This window comes from Leuresthes tenuis, unplaced genomic scaffold (assembly GCF_036924035.1).
Source record: "Leuresthes tenuis unplaced genomic scaffold, fLeuTen1.0.hap1 SCAF_8, whole genome shotgun sequence".
Classification (NCBI taxonomy): Eukaryota; Metazoa; Chordata; class Actinopteri; order Atheriniformes; family Atherinopsidae; genus Leuresthes; species Leuresthes tenuis.
In genome coordinates, this window is record NW_027325362.1 from 1445109 (window position 1) to 1472432 (window position 27324).

General features: G+C 44.9%; 1 protein-coding gene across 4 annotated transcripts in view; it reads right to left on the minus strand.

The window, feature by feature from the left end:
• LOC140312710 (echinoderm microtubule-associated protein-like 6) overlaps window positions 1-26724 on the minus strand; it is a 107949-nt gene extending 81225 nt beyond the window's left edge. For 2 of the 4 annotated variants that reach the window (XM_072390495.1, XM_072390494.1), the window contains exon 1: window positions 25991-26724. In XM_072390495.1, the coding sequence (XP_072246596.1) occupies window positions 25991-26187 (197 nt within the window). In that variant the 5' untranslated portion in view covers window positions 26188-26724. The remainder of the gene's footprint in view (window positions 1-25990) is intronic. The other 2 variants (XM_072390497.1, XM_072390496.1) reach the window with 1 other exon arrangement.
• Window positions 26725-27324: the final 600 nt, after the last annotated feature.

Here is a 27324-nt window from a genome sequence, read left to right on the forward strand (position 1 = left end):
TGAAAGGACTTATTTCTGTCTCCATAATGAAGTGGAGACAGATTCATGCCCCAAAAAACAATAAAGAACATTTGTGCTCTTCACAAGCAGCTAATAATAGTGTGTTTGTTAACACTGTGTTTAATATTACTTTGGATTGTTCACATATACTCTGCATCGGTAGTTTATTATCAGTACATTTAAGAGACTTTATCGTTCCTTTTCTAAGCATTTGTCACTTTGAATGAAGGTATCGAGCTTTTAAACGTCAAACTTCTGACTTTATACAGGATGAAAAGGCTGTGACGTGTTCTTTCCTGGACTTGGACTCTAATTACAGTCATTTCTACAGTAATAGATGGTTAAAATGGGAGTAGAACTCAGGTTTGTGCAGAGAACATGCAGACATGAGGCTTTAAAACTCATTTCTGCGGACACACAGTCCAGAACTGGACACAAAGCCGGCGTCTCCTCGTAGAGCCTCAGGACTCAGGTTAGGACTCCTAGGAGGAGATTTACCCCTAAAAGATGAAGGAGTCCCCATCCAACTACTGGGGGGTCCCACTATCCAGCCCCCGTGGAAGAAGGTTCCAGCTGAACCTCAGGTTCAGGAGGGGCAGTGTTGTTTTCTTCCAGGTCGTGGAGCAGATCAGAGTTACTGAGGGATCATGGGAGTTTTGTAGAGTTGGAGAAGGTTTATGACCGAGTCCCTCTGAGGAAAAACAGGGAATCGAAGCTGATGCAACCAACACATGAGCTGTGTCCTCTTCCTTGGCAGAAAGTCGAGCTCGATTACACGTGAAGGTCGGCTCCTCCAGATCTGAGGCCCTGGTTCTGAACCTCTGGGTCGGGCTGAGTCTCTGCCTCAGCTGGAGCAGTTTCAGCATCTCTGGACCTGGTTCTGAACCTCCGGGTCGGACTGAGTCTCTGCCTCAGCTGGAGCAGTTTCAGCATCTCTGGACCTGGTTCTGAACCTCCGGGTCGGACTGAGTCTCTGCCTCAGCTGGAGCAGTTTCAGCATCTCTGGACCTGGTTCTGACCCTCCGGGTCGGGCTGAGTCTCTGCCTCAGCTGGAGCAGTTTCAGCATCTCTGGACCTGGTTCTGATCCTCCGGGACGGGATGAGTCTCTGCCTCAGCTGGAGCAGTTTCAGCTTCTCTGGACCTGGTTCTGAACCTCCGGGTCGGGATGAGTCTCTGCCTCAGCTGGAGCAGTTTCAGCATCTCTGGACCTGGTTCTGACCCTCCGGGTCGGGCTGAGTCTCTGCCTCAGCTGGAGCAGTTTCAGCATCTCTGGACCTGGTTCTGAACCTCCGGGTCGGACTGAGTCTCTGCCTCAGCTGGAGCAGTTTCAGCATCTCTGGACCTGGTTCTGAACCTCCGGGTCGGGCTGAGTCTCTGCCTCAGCTGGAGGAGTTTCAGCATCTCTGGTTCTGGTTCTGATCCTCCGGGTCGGGCTGAGTCTCTGCCTCAGCTGGAGGAGTTTCAGCATCTCTGGTTCTGGTTCTGATCCTCCGGGTCGGGCTGAGTCTCTGCCTCAGCTGGAGGAGTTTCAGCATCTCTGGTTCTGGTTCTGATCCTCCGGGTCGGGCTGAGTCTCTGCCTCAGCTGGAGCAGTTTCAGCATCTCTGGACCTGGTTCTGACCCTCCGGGTCGGGATGAGTCTCTGCCTCAGCTGGAGCAGTTTCAGCATCTCTGGTTCTGGTTCTGAGTGATGGTGAGTTGGATCAGAGATGGACAGACGGATCGGGGCTTCGTCAGCAGTAATGAGGGCGCTGCTCCGGTCCGTTTGGTGAAGCTGAGCCGGAAGGAGAAGCTTTCAGGTTCCTGCTCCATCTTTGTTCCAACCCTCACCTGAGCTCACAGATCTGGGTTCTGACCCAAAGAAGGAGGTCCTGGATACAAGCGGCTGAAATTAGTTTCCTTCAGAGGGGGGCGGGGCTCAGCCTTAGAGATAGGGGGAGGGGCTACATCATCCAGGGGGGAGGAGCTCCACCATCCGGGGGAGGAGCTCCACCATCCAGGGGGAGGAACTCCATCATCCAGGGGGAGGAGCTCCACCATCCGGGGGAGGAGCTCCATCATCCCGGGGGAGGAGCTCCACCATCCAGGGGGGGGGGGGGGGGGGGGGGGGGCTCCACTGTAAGGGGGAGGAGCTCCACCATCCGGAGGGAGGAGCTCCACCATCCAGGGGGGGGGGGGCTCCACTGTAAGGGGGAGGAGCTCCACCATCCGGAGGGAGGAGCTCCACCATCCAGGGGGAGGAGCTCCATCATCCGGAGGGAGGAGCTCCATCATCCCGGGGGAGGAGCTCCACCATCCAGGGGGGGGGGGGGGGCTCCACTGTAAGGGGGAGGAGCTCCACCATCCAGGGGGAGGAGCTCCACCATCCAGGGGGAGGAGCTCCATCATCCGGAGGGAGCTCGAGCCGCTGCTCCTCCACATAGAAAGGAGTCAGCTGAGGTGGTTCCTCTGGTTAGGATGCCTCCTGGGAGGAGGAACCGGGTCAGAACCAGAATGCATCCCTTTGTATGTTCCGTCTGGCCCGGGAACATCTCAGGATCACCCAGGAGGAGCTGGAGGGTGTCGCTGGGGAGAGGGATGTCCAACGAAATGGATGGATGGACAAATTCATAAAACTGCAACAAAATTAAGCTTTAAGTTACTTGGATGCGGCTCCAGTTCTGTGGTTTCTCAGTGGTTTCTATACTCTAGTTAACGCTGCATCAACTGCAAATTTTTCTCTTGTCTTATTTGCGGAGAGCTGAGAGTCTCTCATCATCGTGGCCACTAGAGGGCGATGATGAGGCCCTAAACACACACGGAGTACAAATGACTCTCAGGACTTTAAATGTGACAAACTGAGATTTAAAAGTGATGCTAAATATACAAAACGAAGCACAGGCTGGAGGTTGGCTGTTAGTTTGCAGGGATACGTGAAAAAGAATCTGTTAGAAGTGTCCAAAAGTGAGCACCAGCATCCGTTTCCTGCAGATCAAAGCTCCATCTGAGGCACCAAGAGGTCGCTGCTGCCAGCAGGGAGTTTCTGACTGAAGGCAGGAATTAATTGGAACTGAACGCACACACACATCTAGTCAGTTTATAATTTATATGGCAGCTATAATATCCATTAAAGGATGTGTGCTCATTCCAGTTTAATATAACCAATTAAATTAAGTGTCTGCGTGGACAGATGTTGGCAGAACACATTCATCACAGACATCTCTGCGTTATGACGACACGTTAGCCGCTCCTCACATGTTCTGGTTTGGTTAATGGTTAGTCATTTACCGACGTTAAAGCCAGGGAACAGATTGTGGCAGTGACTTTCCTTACAGATGGTTTATTGGCCCTGCGGCCAGAGGCATCTGAGCGCCCCTGAGTCTGAGCGGACGCCTCAACAAACACAATATGACGACGAAACACAAGACGGGGATCTGAAACTAGTGAAACAAGACTCAAAAACAGACCAAAATACAGACATACAGACCATAAAATGAGGACAAAAGTAGATCAAATAATCACAGGAATCCAAAATTATCCAAAAACAGACCAAAATGCAAACATACAGACCATAAAATGAGGAGAAAAGTAGATCAAATAATCACAGGAATCCAAAATTATTCAAAAACAGACCAAAATACAGACATACAGACCATAAAATGAGGACAAAAGTAGATAAAATAATCAAAGAAATACAAAATGATCCAAAAACAGACCAAAATACAGATGTACAGACCATAAAATGAGGACAAAAGTAGATAAAATAATCAAAGAAATACAAAATGATCCAAAAACAGACCAAATTACAGACACACAGACCATAAAATGAGGACAAAAGTAGATAAAATAATCAAAGAAATACAAAATGATCCAAAAACAGACCAAAATACAGATGTACAGACCATAAAATGAGGACAAAAGTAGATAAAATAATCAAAGAAATACAAAATGATCCAAAAACAGACAAAAATACAGACATACAGACCATAAAATGAGGACAAAAGTAGATAAAATAATCACAGAAATACAAAATGATCCAAAAACAGACCAAAATACAGACATACAGACCATAAAATGAGGACAAAAGTAGATCAAATAACCACATAAATACAAAATGATCCAAAAACAGACCAAAATGCAGACATACAGACCATAAAATGAGGACAAAAGTAGATCAAATAACCACAGAAATACAAAATGATCCAAAAACAGACCAAAATGCAGACATACAGACCATAAAATGAGGACAAAAGTAGATAAAATAATCACAGAAATACAAAATGATCCAAAAACAGACCAAAATACAGACATACAGACCATAAAATGAGGACAAAAGTAGATCAAATAATCAAAGAAATACAAAATGATCCAAAAACAGACCAAAATGCAGACATACAGACCATAAAATGAGGACAAAAGTAGATCAAATAACCACAGAAATACAAAATGATCCAAAAACAGACCAAAATGCAGACATACAGACCATAAAATGAGGACAAAAGTAGATCAAATAACCACAGAAATACAAAATGATCCAAAAACAGACCAAAATGCAGACATACAGACCATAAAATGAGGACAAAAGTAGATAAAATAATCACAGAAATACAAAATGATCCAAAAACAGACCAAAATACAGACATACAGACCATAAAATGAGGACAAAAGTAGATAAAATAATCACAGAAATACAAAATGATCCAAAAACAGACCAAAATACAGACATACAGACCATAAAATGAGGACAAAAGTAGATCAAATAATCAAAGAAATACAAAATGATCCAAAAACAGACCAAAATGCAGACATACAGACCATAAAATGAGGACAAAAGTAGATAAAATAATCACAGAAATACAAAATGATCCAAAAACAGACCAAAATGCAGACATACAGACCATAAAATGAGGACAAAAGTAGATAAAATAATCACAGAAATACAAAATGACCAAACAGACCAAATGACCGCAGGGATGTAAAGGACAGCCACAAAATAAACCCAGATGTGTACAGCTGACCTGTTATAAGATGCACTCAATAAGCCATAAAGATCATCACATGTGCATGTTAGCATATTTCCTCCATGCATGCGCTCACAAAGCTGCAATAAAACATCTCTACGGCCAGTTTCCTCACATGCTGCTGCTGTAGATGAGGTTAACTGCATCTTCCAGCCATAAACAACCAGACCTGCGGCTCAGAGTAAAATCTCCGTGTAGGTGAGTTTATTTATAGCAGATGGTAAAAGCAGGGCAGCTTCTACAAATAGCCAAGAGGAACTCCTCCTCTCTGCATGTGTTTACTCAGAGTACAACAGAGGCCTGTTTCCCCGTCCACCTTCTGGGGATAAACTCAGGAGAGCCTCTAATAATACTTTAACATCCAACAACATCTGGATGTCTCTTCTCTCCGGCTCACGGCTGAAAGAAAACAAACTATGATGATTTAGATTAGTTAAGTGTGAGCTGTGGTTTTATTGAATAAGCTGTTTAACTAAAGCAGTTTCAGCTGTTGAACAGCTGCCACACAGAGCTGGTTTGGTGCCGACTGAGCTTACAGATGTGAAACGGGTCGAACCAAACGGCCAAAAGCTTGTTCAACATAAAGAGGCGATTGAACTGGTCCGGTTTGTGTCAAACATTTAGAATTTTTGGACCAGGCTGCCTCCTGGTCGCCTCCCTTTGGAGGTTTTACAGGAACGTCCATCTGGGAGGAGCCAGAACCAGAACCCAGTGGAGGGATTATAGATCCCATCTGACCCGGGAACGCCCAGGAGGAGCTGGAGAGGGATGGATGGATGGAAGGATGGATGGATGGATGGATGGATGGATGGATGGATGATGGATGGAAGGATGGAGGATGGATGGATGGATGGATGGATGGATGATGGATAGATGGATGGATGATGGATGAAGGATGGATGATGGATAGATGGATGGATGATGGATGAAGGATGGATGATGGATAGATGGATGGATGATGGATGAAGGATGGATGATGGATGGAAGGATGGATGATGGATGGATGGATGATGGATGGATGGATGGATGATGGATGAAGGATGGATGATGGATAGATGGATGGATGATGGATGAAGGATGGATGATGGATAGATGGATGGATGATGGATGATGGATGGATGGATGATGGATGATGGATGATGGATGATGGATGGATGGATGATGGATGGATGATGGATGGATGGATGGAAGGATGGATGGATGGATGGAAGGATGGATGATGGATGGATGGATGATGGATGGATGATGGATAGATGGATGGATGATGGATGAAGGATGGATGATGGATAGATGGATGGATGATGGATGAAGGATGGATGATGGATAGATGGATGGATGATGGATGATGGATGGATGGATGATGGATGATGGATGGATGATGGATGATGGATGGATGGATGATGGATGGATGGAAGGATGGATGATGGATGATGGATGATGGATGATGGATGGATGATGGATGGATGATGGATGGATGGATGGAAGGATGGATGATGGATGGATGGATGATGGATGGATGGAAGGATGGATGATGGATGATGGATGATGGATGATGGATGGATGATGGATGGATGATGGATGATGGATGATGGATGATGGATGGATGATGGATGGATGATGGATGGATGGATGGAAGGATGGATGGATGGATGGAAGGATGGATGATGGATGGATGGATGATGGATGGATGATGGATAGATGGATGGATGATGGATGAAGGATGGATGATGGATAGATGGATGGATGATGGATGAAGGATGGATGATGGATAGATGGATGGATGATGGATGATGGATGGATGATGGATGATGCATGGATGGATGATGGATGGATGGAAGGATGGATGATGGATGATGGATGATGGATGATGGATGGATGATGGATGGATGATGGATGGATGGATGGAAGGATGGATGATGGATAGATGGATGGATGATGGATGAAGGATGGATGATGGATAGATGGATGGATGATGGATAGATGGATGGATGATGGATGGATGATGGATGGATGGATGATGGATGGATGATGGATGATGGATGGATGGATGATGGATGATGGATGATGGATGGATGATGGATGATGGATGGATGGATGATGGATGGATGGAAGGATGGATGATGGATGATGGATGATGGATGATGGATGGATGATGGATGGATGATGGATGATGGATGATGGATGATGGATGGATGATGGATGGATGATGGATGGATGGATGGAAGGATGGATGGATGGATGGAAGGATGGATGATGGATGGATGGATGATGGATGGATGATGGATAGATGGATGGATGATGGATGAAGGATGGATGATGGATAGATGGATGGATGATGGATGAAGGATGGATGATGGATAGATGGATGGATGATGGATGATGGATGGATGGATGATGGATGATGGATGGATGATGGATGATGGATGGATGGATGATGGATGGATGGAAGGATGGATGATGGATGATGGATGATGGATGATGGATGGATGATGGATGGATGATGGATGGATGGATGGAAGGATGGATGATGGATAGATGGATGGATGATGGATGAAGGATGGATGATGGATAGATGGATGGATGATGGATAGATGGATGGATGATGGATGGATGATGGATGGATGGATGATGGATGGATGATGGATGATGGATGGATGGATGATGGATGGATGGAAGGATGGATGATGGATAGATGGATGGATGATGGATGAAGGATGGATAGATGGATGGATGATGGATGATGGATGATGGATGATGGATGATGGATGGATGGATGATGGATGGATGGAAGGATGGATGATGGATAGATGGATGGATGATGGATGATGGATGGATGATGGATGGATAGATGGATGGATGATGGATGATGGATGATGGATGGATGGATGATGGATGGATGATGGATGATGGATGGATGGATGATGGATGGATGGAAGGATGGATGATGGATGATGGATGATGGATGATGGATGATGGATGGATGATGGATGGATGATGGATGGATGGATGGAAGGATGGATGATGGATAGATGGATGGATGATGGATGAAGGATGGATGATGGATAGATGGATGGATGATGGATAGATGGATGGATGATGGATGGATGATGGATGGATGGATGATGGATGGATGATGGATGATGGATGATGGATGGATGGATGATGGATGGATGGAAGGATGGATGATGGATAGATGGATGGATGATGGATGAAGGATGGATGATGGATAGATGGATGGATGATGGATGATGGATGATGGATGATGGATGGATGGATGATGGATGGATGGATGATGGATGGATGATGGATGGATGGATGGATGATGGATGGATGGATGGATGATGGATGATGGATGATGGATGGATGGATGATGGAAGGATGGATGATGGATAGATGGATGGATGATGGATGGATGGATGGATGGATGGATGATGGATGGATGGATGGATGGATGATGGATGGATGATGGATGATGGATGGATGGATGGATGGATGGATGGATGGATGGATGATGGATGGATGGATGTATGGATGTATGGATGGATGATGGATGGATGATGGATGATGGATGGATGATGGATGGATGGATGATGGATGGATGGATGATGGATGGATGGATGGATGGATGGATGGATGATGGATGGATGATGGATGGATGGATGATGGATGGATGGATGATGGATGATGGATGATGGATGGATGATGGATGGATGATGGATGGATGGATGATGGATGGATGGATGATGGATGGATGATGGATGGATGGATGATGGATGATGGATGGATGATGGATGGATGGATGATGGATGGATGGATGATGGATGATGGATGATGGATGGATGATGGATGGATGATGGATGGATGGATGATGGATGGATGGATGATGGATGGATGGATGATGGATGGATGATGGATGATGGATAGATGGATGGATGATGGATGATGGATGGATGGATGATGGATGGATGGATGATGGATGGATGATGGATGATGGATGGATGGATGGATGATGGATGGATGGATGGATGATGGATGATGGATGATGGATGGATGGATGATGGATGGATGGAAGGATGGATGATGGATAGATGGATGGATGATGGATGGATGGATGATGGATGGATGGATGGATGGATGATGGATGGATGATGGATGATGGATGGATGGATGGATGGATGATGGATGGATGGATGGATGGATGATGGATGGATGATGGATGGATGGATGATGGATGGATGGATGGATGGATGATGGATGATGGATGGATGATGGATGGATGGATGATGGATGGATGGATGATGGATGGATGATGGATGGATGATGGATGGATGATGGATGGATGGATGATGGATGGATGGATGATGGATGGATGGATGGATGGATGATGGATGGATGGATGGATGATGGATGGATGGATGATGGATGGATGGATGATGGATGGATGGATGGATGATGGATGGATGATGGATGGATGGATGATGGATGGATGGATGGATGGATGATGGATGATGGATGGATGATGGATGGATGATGGATGGATGATGGATGGATGATGGATGGATGATGGATGATGGATGGATGGATGATGGATGGATGGATGATGGATGGATGGATGATGGATGGATGGATGATGGATGGATGATGGATGATGGATGATGGATGGATGATGGATGGATGATGGATGGATGATGGATGGATGATGGATGATGGATGGATGGATGGATGGATGATGGATGATGGATGGATGGATGATGGATGGATGATGGATGATGGATGATGGATGGATGATGGATGGATGATGGATGGATGATGGATGGATGATGGATGATGGATGGATGGATGATGGATGATGGATGGATGATGGATGGATGGATGGATGATGGATGGATGGATGAAACTCTTCCTTCCAGTCGGATATAATTAGCCTTGCTTTCAGCATCAGTTCCATTATTGATCACTGATTAAGCTCCATGTGACGAGTCCTTTAAATAAATCTCTGCTCATGTTCTGCATGTTAATCATGTTTTTCTGAGGGAATCTCCCCCTGAATGGCAGAGAAAGTGCTTCAGAGTCTGAGACTCTTTGGAGAATCACATCCAAAACTGCTCATTTCACTCGTTTTATCTTCCTTCTTGAATAAAAACACCAGAACATGTTGGAATGAATGTGATTTTCACTGGAGGCCATCTTTAAACGTGCGCTTCAGCGGGCTGAGACCAAGCCAGCTGGTAAAGGTTTGCTTTCGGCCTTCCTGGCAGAAAGCGTAAGAAGCCACTTTGATAACATGAATCACATGTCAGGAAAGCACTTCTGGAGAATATTTCTCCCCCTCAGAGAGGGACGATGCTGAGCTCTGGATCTGCTGCTGGAGGCAAAGTTCTCAGCTTTTTGCACACTATCTGATTTGCCGGTTGACGTTTCCTGTATTTATTGTCTGGTTACTCATTAACTTTTATCAGTTCTGAAAACACAGCGGCTCCAGCTGAAAAGACTGTCTGTTCAGCTTCTGCTGCAGCGAGTTTGATTCTGGCTTTGAGGGATATAAGGCACTGAGCTGTTCAGCTGTGTAATCCAAACAAAAGCAGGCTGAGAAACTTTACTTTTCACACTGGAAAAAGCTGCTCTGGAGTCTCAGCTGCCTTCAGGATAGAATAATGAAGTCTATAAAGTGCAATAAATAAATAAAGTTCACTTTTTCTCAAAGAGTTGAGCTTCTTCCTTTGTGGAACGTGTTTTTTCCCCGCAGTGTGCAGCTTAAATAAGTTGGAGAAACAGTGACATAACAGCCTGAGGTTTGTGTGGGTTTGTGCAGCAGATCGTGGGAACATGCACGGCTGCAGGGCAGCTTGGTGGTGGGATGCTGGACAGATCATTTCTTACTCATCATCTTAATGAAGACCAGGAGCACGGAGCCACCGGGCGCTGCTGCCATTCAGAAAGTCTGTCAGCGGAAAGGCGTCCAAGTGAAACCAAGAAGGATTCCAGGAATGGTTTCCTCTTATTTTCCCTGAATGGTCCTGAAAACACAATTTCTACCACAACAAGCTGATACTACAGCGAATGGGGATGAATCCCAGTGATGGATGCATGTCTGAGGGTCTAAATACTGGAGTTCAGCAGCAAAGCAGAACACAAAACACCCAAAGAGATGCAAACTGAAGACTATAAGACCATAAGAAGGTGCTAAAATGATTAGATGGGACACAACGAAAGCACAAAGAGGTGAAACAGGTTCAAAGATATATAAAGTGTGACACAGAATAACTGCAAAAAGGCAAAGATAACCAAAAAGAAAAAAATATGTGTTCATATCAACGAAGAGAACGGTTAAAAATGAGACTGAATGATTCTTAAGACGGCTGAAAATACGATAATATAAGACAGAAAACAGGCAGAAAACAGGCAGAAAACAAGCAGAAAACAGGCAGAAAACAGACAGAAAACAGACAGAAAACAGGCAGAAAAACAGGCAGAAAACAGACAGAAAACAGACAGAAAACAGGCAGAAAACAGACAGAAAACAGGCAGAAAACAGACAGAAAACAGACAGAAAACAGGCAGAAAACAGGCAGAAAACAGACAGAAAACAGACAGAAAACAGGCAGAAAACAGAAAGAAAACAGGCAGAAAACAGACAGAAAACAGGCAGAAAACAGACAGAAAACAGACAGAAAACAGGCAGAAAACAGACAGAAAACAGACAGAAAACAGGCAGAAAACAGACAGAAAACAGACAGAAAACAGACAGAAAACAGGCAGAAAACAGACAGAAAACAGACAGAAAACAGACAGAAAACAGGCAGAAAACAGGCAGAAAACAGACAGAAAACAGGCAGAAAACAGACAGAAAACAGACAGAAAACAGGCAGAAAACAGACAGAAAACAGGCAGAAAACAGACAGAAAACAGACAGAAAACAGACAGAAAACAGGCAGAAAACAGAAAGAAAACAGACAGAAAACAGACAGAAAACAGGCAGAAAACAGGCAGAAAACAGACAGAAAACAGGCAGAAAACAGGCAGAAAACAGACAGAAAACAGGCAGAAAAGAAACAAAAGAAAAAGACAGAAATGCAAAAAAAAGACAAATGAGACACAAAACAGCTGCACACATGATCAGTTTTAATCTAAATACCAACAACATGATAAAAAAAGAAGCTCCGAACAATGAGAGAAAAAAAAGATGCAAAACAACTGAAACAGGAAGCAACAAAAAGGACGAAATGAAGCAGAAACAGCTACAAACAGATGAAAAATGTGAAGAAAAAGGTGCTGAAATGACAGAAGAAGAAGCAAAAAGCACAAAGAAATATAAAAAACAAGCAAAAGAAATGAGTTGACGTGAAAAGCCAAAATTAAAACTGAAATTAAAAATGATTCAGTTAAATCTGAAACAAACCTTGAAGAAAACGCAACAAATCATCATAACAAGCAACGACAGACACAAACTCTACAAGAAATGCAACTAAAAAACCACAGAAAGATGCAACAAATAGTGAAAATAATGTTGAAACCGAAAGGAAATGACCTTCAGAACCAACAGCAGAGACACGAAGACGCCAAATGTGACACGAAATCACTGCAAAGAGCTAAAAATGTGGTTTAGGAACCAAACGTTGGGGCAAACTTCCCTTCTGGCCAGCAGCATCTTTTTGGTGGCCCTGAACGCATCGCTGAGCGATGATGACCGCCTCTCATCTCCATCAGGGAACGCGGCGTGCTTCACGGCGAGCGCTCGGGGCGCCGCTGCCGGTTCTGGATGAAGCGGTTGGTTTGGTGCCCGATGATGATGATGATGATGATGATGATGAAGATGATGATGATGAAGATGATGATGATGATGATGATGATGATGATGAAGATGATGATGATGATGATGAAGATGATGATGAAGATGATGATGATGATGATGATGATGATGATGATGATGATGATGATGATGATGATGAAGATGATGATGATGATGATGAAGAAGATGATGATGATGAAGATGATGATGATGATGATGATGATGATGATGATGATGAAGATGATGATGATGATGATGATGATGATGATGAAGATGATGATGAAGATGATGATGATGATGATGAGGCCGCGGGTCAGTCTCTGACGGCCCGGCGCTCCTTCTGCAGCAGCAGGAGGAGGAAGACGCTCCTCTTCGAGGTAAAGAACGAGTCGGACCTGTTTCTTATCAGCTGCAGCAGGAAAATAACCGACTTCAGAAAAGTCTGTTACCTGGAAACAGCCCCAAACTGAACGTTTGGCGAGTTAAAGGCGTCATGTTCTGCCTTTTTAACTTCCTGAGCTCTGTTTGAGACAGACTTTGGTCCAAAGACCTGTTGGTTTAGGCTCAGCCCCACCCTTTCAGCCCTATATACACATATAGATCGTTACTCTACTGATCCCAGAGGGAAACAGTTCAGACCTACACTCTGATGGACTTCTGAACCCAAAGAAAAAGGCTTTTTCAGTCACTTTATTCTTCATTCAGCATCTCTGGAACATTCAGCCCAGCTCAGAGCAGCGTTCTTATTAACATTCAGTCCATACGCTGCTTCTTCTTCTTCTAAAGGGCATCTCATCACGCTTTCTTTCTTTCTTCAATGACTCATTTGATCTTTTTAGATTTAAGGTGGAATGAATGTTTGGAAAAGAACAAACACACATAGATACATGTGAGTAGGAGCAATGACATTCAATAAGTTGTTGCTAAGCTACAGCTAAGATGGAGACCTTGTTGTTGTTATCTATAACAACGGCATATCTTTAATAATCATCTGAGAGGGAAAGAAGCAGCTCTGATTAACTGATCCTCAGTCAGTGTGAGCAGCTCTATAAAAGCAGGAGTTCTGTCAGTTTAACACGATGCCAAGGAGGAAAGACACCAGCAATGATCTCAGAGAAGCAGCAGCTGCTGCCCATCAGTCTGGGAAGGGTTATAAGGCCATTTCCAGACTATCTGGAGTCCATCATTCTACAGAGAGAAAGATTATTCACAAGTGGAAAACATTCAGGACAGCTGTCAATCTTCCCAGGAGTGGACGTCCCAGCAAGTTCACCCCAAGGTGAAGAAGCCCAGAGCTACATCTCAGACTCTACAGGCCTCAGTTAGCATGTTAAAGGTTAAAGGTCACCCCAAGGTGAAAAAGCCCAGAGCTACATCTCAGACTCTACGGGCCTCAGTTAGCATGTTAAAGGTTAAAGGTCACCCCAAGGTGGAAAAGCCCAGAGCTACATCTCAGACTCTACAGGCCTCAGTTAGCATGCTAAAGGTTAAAGTTCACCCCAAGGTGAAGAAGCCCAGAGCTACATCTCAGACTCTACGGGCCTCAGTTAGCATGCTAAAGGTTAAAGTTCACCCCAAGGTGAAGAAGCCCAGAGCTACATCTCAGACTCTACAGGCCTCAGTTAGCATGTTAAAGGTTAAAGGTCACCCCAAGGTGAAGAAGCCCAGAGCTACATCTCAGACTCTACAGGCCTCAGTTAGCATGTTAAAGGTTAAAGGTCATACATCTCAGACTCTACAGGCCTCAGTAAGCATGCTAAAGGTTAAAGGTCACCCCAAGGTGAAAAAGCCCAGAGCTACATCTCAGACTCTACAGGCCTCAGTTAGCATGTTAAAGGTTAAAGGTCATACATCTCAGACTCTACAGGCCTCAGTAAGCATGCTAAAGGTTAAAGGTCACCCCAAGGTGAAAAAGCCAAGAGCTACATCTCAGACTCTACAGGCCTCAGTTAGCATGCTAAAGGTTAAAGGTCACCCCAAGGTGAAGAAGCCCAGAGCTACATCTCAGACTCTACAGGCCTCAGTTAGCATGTTAAAGGTCAAAGGTCACCCCAAGGTGAAAAAGCCCAGAGCTACATCTCAGACTCTACAGGCCTCAGTTAGCATGTTAAAGGTTAAAGGTCACCCCAAGGTGAAAAAGCCCAGAGCTACATCTCAGACTCTACAGGCCTCAGTTAGCATGCTAAAGGTTAAAGGTCACCCCAAGGTGAAAAAGCCCAGAGCTACATCTCAGACTCTACAGGCCTCAGTTAGCATGTTAAAGGTTAAAGGTCACCCCAAGGTGAAAAAGCCCAGAGCTACATCTCAGACTCTACAGGCCTCAGTTAGCATGCTAAAGGTTAAAGGTCATGACAGCACAGTTAGAAAAAGACTGAACAAGGATGGCTTGTTTGGAAGGGCTGCAGGAGAAAGCCTCTTCTCTCTAAAAAGAACATGGCAGCACAGCTTAGGTTTGCAAAGCTGCATCTGAACAAAGCCCAAGACTTCTGGTCGTGGCTTGAAGAACCCAACAGAACCACATCATCTGCAGAAAGCAGAGCTGTAACCCTGAGGTTCCAGAACCAGACGCCCTAAACCTCCAGAACCTGTCCATGAAAACCACAAACAGGACTGGAGACGAGGGGCAGCCCTGGTGGAGTCCAACACCGTAAACCAGAACCACTTTGGCCCCAGAACATGGACACAGCTCTGACTTTGGTTCTACAGGGACCGGTTCCTCCGGCACCCTCACAGAATCCCTCGAGTTAAACAACCGTAAACCTTCTCCAGCTGACAACTAATTATCAGAAAAAGCCCTTTTTTAAAGCTCATGTAATCAAACTACTCCCTAAATCTGAGGTTCTGAGTAAACAGAACTTTTTATGTCTTCTTTAATATCTCCTGTTCATTTATTACATTTACAGTAGTGTGTCGACTGATGCGTCTCTGCAGAGGAGCATGAAGGCTGATCGCCCTGCGGGGGGCCTCCGCCATCAAAGAGCCAACAAAAGGGAAAACTCAGCCCCACTCGCCTTCTTTCACAAAGACTCAGCGTGGATTTAATGCCTCAACATGGAGCCTGCAATTACTGGAGCGATCCATCAGGGAGGGAGGCGAGTTCAGTTATTACGGAAAGCTTTCAGCAGCGGCAGCAGACTGGGTGAATCTGTCCCTGAGCATCACAAACTGCATCATTTCCACCTAAAATAATGAAATATCAGGGTTTATCTTTTACTTTTTCATTCACAGCTCGGTGGAAACCGAAGGAAAATGATGGTTTTGTAGTCATGACTTACTAAATATTAATAAAAGGAGACAGAAATATGAGCATTTCTGAACTGTCAGAAGGGATTTTCTGGAAAATAACCAGTTTTTATGTGATAAAATGATTTAGAAACAATGCATCTACTGTCCCGAGCGCTAATAAGTCTCAGCTAATAGTTATTTCATAGGTTTAGCAACCAGAGGTCAGACCTCCAAACCTTAATACTTATATAAGACGACCCACTGCTGACGGTGCAAACAGAACAAATACGTTTCACCACTTCCAGCAAAAAACCTTCCGAAGCTGAGTGGCCCGAATTCACACGACTCATACGATCTTTAGCTTAACTCCGAATGACAGAAAGAGCAAAAGGTTGGGAACGCTGAGCGAGGAGACTTTCTGTTTCCTAATGTGATGGAAAAAGGACAAAGATAAGCAGCTGGTGACAGGAGGAGAGATCCGAGGTGGAAAATACCTTCCAAAGGGATCTGTGGAGTTCTTTGTTTGAGGGTTGAAGTCAAGACAAACCTCAGAATCATGCTTCAATTCATGTTTCAAAAACATTTGGTTTCTTTATCTTAAAGAGAACAAACTGAATAACTTTTAGTTTTTAATGTTAATCAGACAAAATATTTAATGAATTACTGTTTAAAGTCCTGATCAACCCTCATTTCTTTATTTCTTTAAATAAAAACAGGAAGCAGCTGCAGAGATTCACTGAAACATGTTCAAACATGAACATAAACCCAGAATCTGAGGCAGAAACAGAGTTTTTCTCAGTTCTCAGCAGCTTTAAAGTGAATCTCTGGTCTGAGCTCCTTTATTCTCCAACACAGCCTGAACCCTCTGAGACCAGCTTTCTGTCATTTCTTTAAGGAGTCTTCAGGAATAGTTCTCCAGGCTTCTTGAAGGACATCCCAAAGCTCTTCTTTGGATGTGGGCTGCCTTTTGTTCCGTTCTCTGTCAGATGATCCCACACTGCTTCAATAATGTTGAGGTCCGGGCTCTGGGGAGGATTCATCCCTCCATAAGACCTGTTGCCACTGATTTTCAGTCCACTTCTTGTGTCATTTGGCACAGCTCAGCCTTTTCTCCCTGTTTCCCTTCCTTAAGAACGGCTTCTTGACAGCCACCCTGCCATGGAGACCATTTCTGATGAGGCTTGGGCCAACAGTAGATGGATCAGCTGAAGGTCCAGATGCATCTCTCAGGTCCTGTCAGGTCACAGCTGGATTTTTTCCTCTTTCTTAAGGACATCACTTTCAGATCCTGTTCATCTGCTGGAGATAGTTTTTTAGGCCTGACACTTCTTCTTTTGTCCTCCACTTGTCCAGTTTCCTCAAATGTTTTAAGGACACACTGCACACCATGCTGAGATATGCCAAGTTTTCAGCTAATAGCTCTTTGGGAATCACCTTGTTGCTGCAGAAATCCTATTTTCTGTCTGTCAAACTGTGTTTTCTTTGCTGTTTTTCATAGATGCAGCTAAAGAAATGGGAACAAATGATGTGTCTTTGTGACAAAGTGCCTAAAGATCCAGTTTAAAATGGCTTCTTTGCTAAGTTGTCTGTTCTGTGTCGACACAACACTGGTTCATCCCTTGAGTTAGGAGCCTTTTTTCTGCCTGAAGGGTTCAAAGGTCAGAGTTAAGTGGCTGAACAAAGAAAAAACGTTGAAAATGTTCAGGAACAAGGACTGAAGATGAGGGAAAAAGCGGAAAATGTCCAAAGAAAAACTGTGAAAAAGCTTCAGAAAGCTGCAGAACTATTGATCAGGACACTTTAAAGGTTTCAGAAAGCTGCAGAACTATTGATCAGGACACTTTAAAGGTTACAGAAAGCTGCAGAACTGTTGATCAGGACACTTTAAAGGTTACAGAAAGCTGCAGAACTGTTGATCAGGACACTTTAAAGGTTTCAGAAAGCTGCAGAACTGTTGATCAGGACACTTTAAAGGTTACAGAAAGCTGCAGAACTGTTGATCAGGACACTTTAAAGGTTTCAGAAAGCTGCAGAACTGTTGATCAGGACACTTTAAAGGTTTCAGAAAGCTGCAGAACTGTTGATCAGGACACTTTAAAGGTTTCAGAAAGCTGCAGAACTGTTGATCAGGACACTTTAAAGGTTTCAGAAAGCTGCAGAACTGCTGATCAGGACACTTTAAAGGTTTCAGAAAGCTGCAGAACTGTTGATCAGGACACTTTAAAGGTTTCAGAAAGCTGCAGAACTGTTGATCAGGACACTTTAAAGGTTTCAGAAAGCTGCAGAACTATTGATCAGGACACTTTAAAGGTTTCAGAAAGCTGCAGAACTGTTGATCAGGACTCTTTAAAGGTTTCAGAAAGCTGCAGAACTATTGATCAGGACACTTTAAAGGTTTCAGAAAGCTGCAGAACTGTTGATCAGGACACTTTAAAGGTTTCAGAAAGCTGCAGAACTGCTGATCAGGACACTTTAAAGGTTTCAGAAAGCTGCAGAACTGTTGATCAGGACACTTTAAAGGTTTCAGAAAGCTGCAGAACTATTGATCAGGACACTTTAAAGGTTACAGGAAGTCTGGCTGCTTGGAGGGAATATATAAAGTTTATTTTGGAGGAACAAAACAGTCTTTTTGCAAAGCTCGGGTCATAGTGATGTCATAGTGATGTTTCTGTCAGGATTGAATGCACAGGTGTGGAAACAGGTGTGCAGACACTAAAGAAAAGTTCTGAAATGAAGTACAGAGGATCTAAAGCCATCTTTATCTGTTGCTTTGGTCTGAGATCGACGGTTTCTGTCCTCACATGTGAAAAGTCACAGTGACAGACTCATTTCGTCTCTGACCTTCCACCTCTTGGCTTTTGGCTGTTGCAGAACTGCTGACCGGGCGACAGATTTTTATCCTCCTGTCGCTGCCGCTGAAAGTCAGACCGGATCGCTGAGTTGGCTAAGTGACTGAAATCTAAATGTAATTGAAGCCTGCAGAGTTTTCCAGTTTGTGGGAGGAGGAGGGAATCCGCAGTGCAGCAACACACAAACTTACACAAACCTGAGATCATAACTGATGTCGCTTAAAAGTCAGAGCAAAGGCTCTGTGGGACCCTGATGAGTCACCGGTCAGTTTAGTCCTCAGGTTCTGTTGGACACACACCTTCAGGCCTTATTTAAAGTAAAGAAGCAGCTACCTCAGGTTTGTGAGTTATTAACAGCGTCAACAGAAGGTGAATTTCCAGCAGAACCCCCCAAATGTGATCTGATTTGGATAAAATGCATCATCAATAAGTTTGGGCATCTGGTGAAAAGCCACAAAACATTTGAAACATGTTTCCATTAACTGGCCTGAAGGGAATAAACAGTAAAAAGTAGTGTTTTAATGGGGTGAAGGTTTAGATTTCCGCTCTCATTCATTAATTTATCATTATATCTGATTAGAGATGATTCATCATTCAAAGTGGCTGTAATAACACATTGTTCCCACATTACTTTGCTAGCTGAAGCTAACGCTAACAGCTTAGCTAACGAAGATGACCTACACCAACTTCTAAGGAGTTATTGCTGTTCCTTCCTGAAAGATGAACATTATTGTTCCCACATTACTTTGCTAGCTGAAGCTAACGCTAACAGCTTAGCTAATGAAGATGACGTAGACCAACTTCTAAGGAGTTATTGCTGTTCCTTCCTGAAAGATGAACATTATTGTTCCCACATTACTTTGTTAGCTGAAGCTAACGCTAACAGCTTAGCTAATGAAGATGACCTACACCAACTTCTAAGGAGTTATTGCTGTTCCTTCCTGAAAGATGAACATTATTGTTCCCACATTACTTTGTTAGCTGAAGCTAACGCTAACAGCTTAGCTAACGAAGATGACCTACACCAACTTCTAAGGAGTTATTGCTGTTCCTTCCTGAAAGATGAACATTATTGTTCCCACATTACTTTGTTAGCTGAAGCTAACGCTAACAGCTTAGCTAACGAAGATGACCTACACCAACTTCTAAGGAGTTATTGCTGTTCCTTCCTGAAAGATGAACATTATTGTTCCCACATTACTTTGTTAGCTGAAGCTAACGCTAACATCTTAGCTAACGAAGATGACGTAGACCAACTTCTAAGGAGTTACTGCTGTTCCTTTCTGAAAGATGAACATTATTGTTCCCACATTACTTTGCTAACTGAAGCTAACGCTAACAGCTTAGCTAATGAAGATGAGTTACTGCTGCTCCTTTCTGAAAGATGAACATTATTGTTCCCACATTACTTTGTTAGCTGAAGCTTTCTAGCTGAACGGTTCCGTTCTGTAACTCAGACAACCTGCAGCTGTGTTTAAGGTGTGTTTCCAACACAACACCGGTCCTCTCCTCACTCTCGGTGTGCTAGCGTTACATTATCGGCATGTTTCTGATAAAGATGGAGGTCTCCAGGTGCAACTGTTTAATGAGGTTAATATATCCAAAATGTTTAAACGCAGTAATTAACGGTTCACATGCATTACTACGAGTTACGCTGTGCACATCTCCGGCTTGGTCCATTACTGCTGATGAAAAAGCATTGTTTACTAGCATCTACTGCTAACTTACAGCTAACAGCTAACTTACAGCTAACTGCTAACTTACAGCTAATAACTAACTAACTACTAATTTACAGCTAACTGCTAACTTACTGCTAACTTACAGCTAACTGCTAACTTACAACTTACAGCTAACTTACTGCTAACTTACAGCTAACTGCTAACTTACGGCTAACTGCTAACCTGTTTCCCTCTGGCATCAATAGAGTAACTATCTGTATCTATATAGAGAGCTGGAGTGTTTCTGACTGGAGGAACATCTTCATTATGTCTGTGTTACTGCATTAAATCACACAGCAGCTGTCCAGGTGTGGATGACAGGTATAAACACACCTGAACTCCCCACAGCAGCATGACCTCAGCCAGTATACAAAAAGTAGGTAAGTTTTAAAGGACATCCCTTCTGTTTGACCATCTATCATCTAGCATTTGCTGCTAACTCACAGCTAACTGCTAACTTACAGCTAACTGCTAACTCACAGCTAACTGCTAACTTACAGCTAACTGCTAAACTGTTTCCCTCTGGGATCAATAGAGTAACTATCTGTATCTATATGTAGAGCTGGAGCTGAGCTCTTACTAAGACTTCCAGGGTTAAAACAGGGCTGAAACAGACAGTATTTGGACCAAAGTCTGTCTCAAACATCTCAATAATACAACTTACAGCTAACTTACTGCTAACTTACAGCTAACTGCTAACTTACAGCTAATAACTAACTAACTACTAACTTACTGCTAACTGCTAATTTACAGCTAACTACTAACTTACTACTAACTTACAGCTAACTGCTAACTTACAACTTACTGCTAACTTACAGCTAACTGCTAACTTACAGCTAACTGCTAACCTGTTTCCCTCTGGGATCAATAGAGTAACTATCTGTATCTATATAGAGAGCTGGAGTGTTTCTGACTGGAGGAACATCTTCATTATGTCTGTGTTACTGCATTAAATCACACAGCAGCTGTCCAGGTGTGGATGACAGGTATAAACACACCTGAACTCCCCACAGCAGCATGACCTCAGCCAGTATACAAAAAGTAGGTAAGTTTTAAAGGACATCCCTTCTGTTTGACCATCTATCATCTAGCATTTGCTGCTAACTTACAGCTAATTGCTAACTTACAGCTAACTGCTAACCTGTTTCCCTCTGGGATTAATAGAGTAACTATCTGTATCTATATGTAGAGCTGGAGCTGAGCTCTTACTAAGACTTCCAGGGTTAAAACAGGGCTGAAACAGACAGTATTTGGACCAAAGTCTGTCTCAAACATCTCAATAAAAGCTCAGACTACATTTGAACTGTTAATGGCCCAAAGTGTCTCCTTCATTAGAAGCCAGTTTACATGACAAGTCATCAAGCCGTAAATAAAGTGTGTAAAACCGGCAGCCGAGCAGAGCTAAATGTGTTTCTCGTCTCTACATTTGTGCATCCTGAACCCAGACCAGAACCCGCCTCCATCCGTTCCCAGCAGAGCGATGTGTTGGCAGACGTCCACCGGGACACCAGCAGCTGAGGTGCCAGCAGTGATGAAAAGGCCAATGCATCAGACTGGCCCAGAGACGGTGACATTTCCTGCAGCCAGCACTACCCCAGATACTGCTGCTAGTGTCTTTATTACAGGGAAGCAGACGCCGGAGGGATGGCAGGTCTGAATGGAAGCATCAGGAGGGGAAGCAGCAGCTCGTCTGGTTAATGACTTTAATGTTCTGCTCAGACACAGAAATCCAACAGTGTGGATCTGGGGAGCTTCACTGTTGCTCATCAGTAATATTTAATGATGAAGTGACTGTTAGGACTACTTACAGAAGCTGCTCTTCTTCATGCTCTGTGTTCACGGTTGATGCTTTCAAAAGTAAGTGATGATTTCTATTGAAGCAACAGGAAATAAACTTCATACTCTACCATGAAATCAGAGATTCAGACGGATTATCTAAACTATTCAGTGAAAACACAGATTTATCAAACATGGAACGACTGCTGCTGCAGATTTTTACATCTGTTTTGATGCGTAACCACGGCAACGGGGATGTTGCCAACCCGCTGGAGCAGCTCGCTGAGCTTTCCAAAGCCCAAGTAATGCCTGGAGTTGGATCCAAATGCAGATGAGCTGAAGAGGAGGCGTCTGGGACGCGGAGCAGGAACAAAATGGAGGAAAAGGAGGAAGTTTAAAGCATTTCTTCCCCTGATCATCAGGGGAAATGTGAGATCTGTGGTGGATAAAATGGACGAGCTCGGAGCCCTGATGAGGACACAGCAGGAATATCAGGACTTCTCTGATATTTTACGACCATCTTTTTAATCTCTTCAGATTTCCTTCTTTATTCGGCTACTTTAAGGACATTTATTTACTTTTTAAAATTTCGTATCAGTGTAGGAAATTTTTACCATTTATCAATGTTTTTAATTCGTTTCACATATTTTATTGATATGAAACATTCGACTTTTCTGGGGACATTTTCTGCTGCACGCTAACTTTAAAGTTCAGACCTAATCTAGGACCCGCCTAGGACATGCTTCGGACCTGCCTAGGACCTGCCTAGGACCCGCCTAGGACATGACTCGGACCCACATCGGACCCGCCTAGGACCCACCTCGGACCCGCTTAGGACCTGGATCTAGGACCCGCCTAGGACATGCCTCGGACCTGCCTAGGACCTGCCTAGGACCCGCCTAGGACATGACTCGGACCTGCCTAGGACCTGCCTCGGACCCACCTCGGACCCGCCTAGGACCTGGATCTAGGACCCGCCTAGGACATGCCTCGGACCTGCCTAGGACCTGCCTAGGACCCGCCTAGGACATGACTCGGACCTGCCTAGGACCTGCCTAGGACCTGCCTAGGAACCGCCTAGGACATGCCTCAGACCCACCTAGGAACCGCCTAGGACATGCCTCGGACCTGCCTAGGACCTGCCTAGGACCCGCCTAGGACATGACTCGGACCTGCCTAGGACCTGCCTAGGACCTGCCTAGGAACCGCCTAGGACATGCCTCAGACCCACCTAGGAACCGCCTAGGACATGCCTCGGACCCGCCTAGGACATGCCTTGGACCTGCCTAGGACCCGCCTAGGACCCGCCTTGGACCCACCTCGGACCTGCCTAGAACCTGGACCTAGGACCCACCTAGGACCTGGATCTAGGACCCGCCTAGGACATGCCTCGGACCCACCTCGGATCTGCCTCGGACCCACCTCGGACCTGCCTAGGACCTGGACCTAGGACCCACCTAGGACCTGGATCTAGGACCCGCCTAGGACATGCCTCGGACCCACCTCGGATCTGCCTAGGACCCACCTCGGACCCGCCTAGGACCTGACAGGACAGGACTCATCCATAGCAGTTTGGTGGTTATCAATGAAAACTGTAGCAACTGTGACTGATCACAGATCTGAACTGAATTTATTATCTGAAGGAGATTAATTCTGCCAAAGATGCCAGAGGCAGCGCAGCCCTTCGTGTCTCTTTTCCACCCGCCTCCTCCTTCTGAGGAGTTAAACTTCAGACGCAGCCGACAGCTGAGACGTGGCTGCAGGTCAAACCTCACATTTATTCAGTCTCAGTTTGCTTCTGTAACTCAGATCCACATCCAGCTGGAAACCTGCAGTAAACTGAGGGGTAATTTGGCACAAATGCAACACTCCTCTCAGTGATTCTGCTGGCTGAGGCAGCATCCAGCTGTGACACACACCACCGGCCTGCTGTATAAACCATCCCAACACGCCTGCTGCCGCCATGACTCACAGGCTGCACACCAGGTGTGTGTGTTTCCATGAATGAGTGAATCATCTCCAGCCTCCACTCGCTTTCATTTGCTCTCATCAGCAGAGAAAATCCCTTCTGCTGTTGCTCGGCAGCACACGTTTTCTGCAGATATAAAAAGCACCGACACGGGGAAGAAATAATCCAGGAGGGAACCTGCCTCCTGAAATCATCCTTAACGCACGTGTGCTGGTTTTTATTCATCATCCACAGGTTTTTGGGTTCGCTTTTGGTAATTTTCCCTGTTTTATTTTGGTATTATCCTGTCCTTTGACTCCTTTCTGTTGGCTTTAGAGTCCTGTTGTGGTTCCTGGTTCAAATCCTAGTTTCTTTCTCTGTGGAGTTTGCATGTTCTCGTGCAAAAACGTGCACGCAGATTAACTGGAAGATTTCACAACCATTCACCTTGGATCCTGGGACCAAAAGCTGCTTGTCATGGTGGGAAACAGCTCAGTGACACACTTATCAGGTGCTACTCTCCACCATCCAGCTTAGAACTGGAGAAGCTTTCAGATGAGAGGTGAAACGCCTCCAACAACCAAGGAGAAGACGTCCAGTTGATCCCAGCTCTGAGATATGTTGCTGTGTTTCTGACTGAACTTGATGTTGAAACTTACTCATATTTCCCTCTTGCTGCGTGAGGCGGCAGCAGTTCAGAGGCTAACAGGACACCTCTTTGGGCTTATTTAAGGGTTTTATTTAAGGGATTTAGCTGTTTAGAAGATGTCCAGTTGATCCCAGCTCTGAGATATGTTGCCGTGTTTCTGACTGAACTTGCTCTGTTGTTGAAACTTACTCATATTTCCCTCTTGCTGCGTGAGGCGGCAGCAGTTCAGAGGCTAACAGGACACCTCTTTGGGCTTATTTAAGGGTTTTATTTAAGGGATTTAGCTGTTTAGAAGACGTTCAGTTGATCCCAGCTCTGAGATATGTTGCTGTGTTTCTGACTGAACTTGCTCTGTTGTTGAAACTTACTCGTATTTCCCTCTTACTGCGTGAGGCGGCAGCAGTTCAGAGGCTAACAGGACACCTCTTTGGGCTTATTTAAGGGTTTTATTTAAGGGATTTAGCTGTTTTGAGGACTTTTTGGGGCGTTTTCCTGGTACCAGACTGATTTACAGGACTTTTATGCACAAAGATCTACATCTGAGACAACGAATCAGTGTCACCATGAGACGTGACGGCGGTATTCCTCTGCCAGGACCAAATATGCACCTTCAGGTGATGCTGCCATCAGCACATTGGCTGTGGTGCAGGTAGGAACAGTAAAGAGAAACCAGGGAAGCAGCGTTTCATCACACAACTGTCAGATAATCCCAGATTAAAGCTTTCTGCTGTTTGTGATCTGCTTTTACACTCTGAACATAATTAGTTCACGTGGATCCAGACTGTTTTACCGACGTTTTCCAGGATTTTTTTACTTACTTTTGGATTCAGGACTCATTTTATTTTGTACATTTTTCAGATGTTTATCTAATTATAAACCAAACCGTCATGAATCACCTTTTTTGCATCATTTTTACACATAAAATAAGGTTAAGCTGTGTTTTATGTGCCTTAAAACCACTGCCTCGTGTGTTCTGACGGGTGGAGCTGAGATGCTTCCTGCTTCTCAGGTAACACACACCTGTTGAGGTCTTACCTGATGATGTCATCGTTGTGTCCCAGGTAGAACCTCTGGCTGTGCTCCCTGGTGTTGTAAACCACTCCGATCCCGGCCACGAAGTACACCACCTCCTTCCCGGCCGTGTAGTACAGGTTATTCCGGCACTGGTGGCCCCGGTACCCGTAGACCCAGTCCAGCCTGAGCCGGCAGCCCGGGGCGCTGCGGTCCGACATGTTCACTCATCTGACGGGACGCGGTACCTGCTCCGCTCCTTGTTCTGATTTATGCTTTCACTCCTCTTACAGAGGATTTATAAACCAGATTAAATATATAGTTTTAATTTGGGTTAATGTCTGACGGAAGAGTCTCTTCACTTTGAGGCTTCAGGTTTCCTTCGATTCTTCATGATTTCTTTCCTCCGGATGTTATTTATGTCAGCCTGATGGTGCAGACACAGCGGAGTGAAGCATGGGGCTCATTTCAGAGGCAGGACGGTGTCCAGCCTGTCCAGATGTGAGCTCACACCTGTTCCTCCACCTTCATCAGATACCTCTGTGGTGGTGTTTCAGTTCCTCCACCTTCTTCAGATACCTCTGCGGTGGTGTTTCAGTTCCTCCACCTTCTTCAGATACCTCTGCGGTGCTGTTTCAGTTCCTCCACCTTCTTCAGATACCTCTGCGGTGGTGTTTCAGTTCCTCCACCTTCTTCAGATACCTCTGCGGTGCTGTTTCAGTTCCTCCACTTCTTCAGATACCTCTGCGGTGGTGTTTCAGTTCCTCCACCTTCTTCAGATACCTCTGCGGTGGTGTTTCAGTTCCTCCACCTTCTTCAGATACCTCTGCGGTGGTGTTTCAGTTCCTCCACTTCTTCAGATACCTCTGCGGTGGTGTTTCAGTTCCTCCACTTCTTCAGATACCTCTGCGGTGGTGTTTCAGTTCCTCCACCTTCTTCAGATACCTCTGCGGTGGTGTTTCAGTTCCTCCACCTTCTTCAGATACCTCTGCGGTGGTGTTTCAGTTCCTCCACCTTCATCAGATACCTCTGCGGTGGTGTTTCAGTTCCTCCACCTCCTTCAGATACCTCTGCGGTGGTGTTTCAGTTCCTCCACCTTCTTCAGATACCTCTGCGGTGGTGTTTCAGTTCCTCCACCTTCTTCAGATACCTCTGCGGTGGTGTTTCAGTTCCTCCACCTTCTTCAGATACCTCTGCGGTGGTGTTTCAGTTCCTCCACCTTCTTCAGATACCTCTGCGGTGGTGTTTCAGTTCCTCCACCTTCTTCAGATACCTCTGCGGTGGTGTTTCAGTTCCTCCACCTTCATCAGATACCTCTGCGGTGGTGTTTCAGTTCCTCCACCTTCTTCAGATACCTC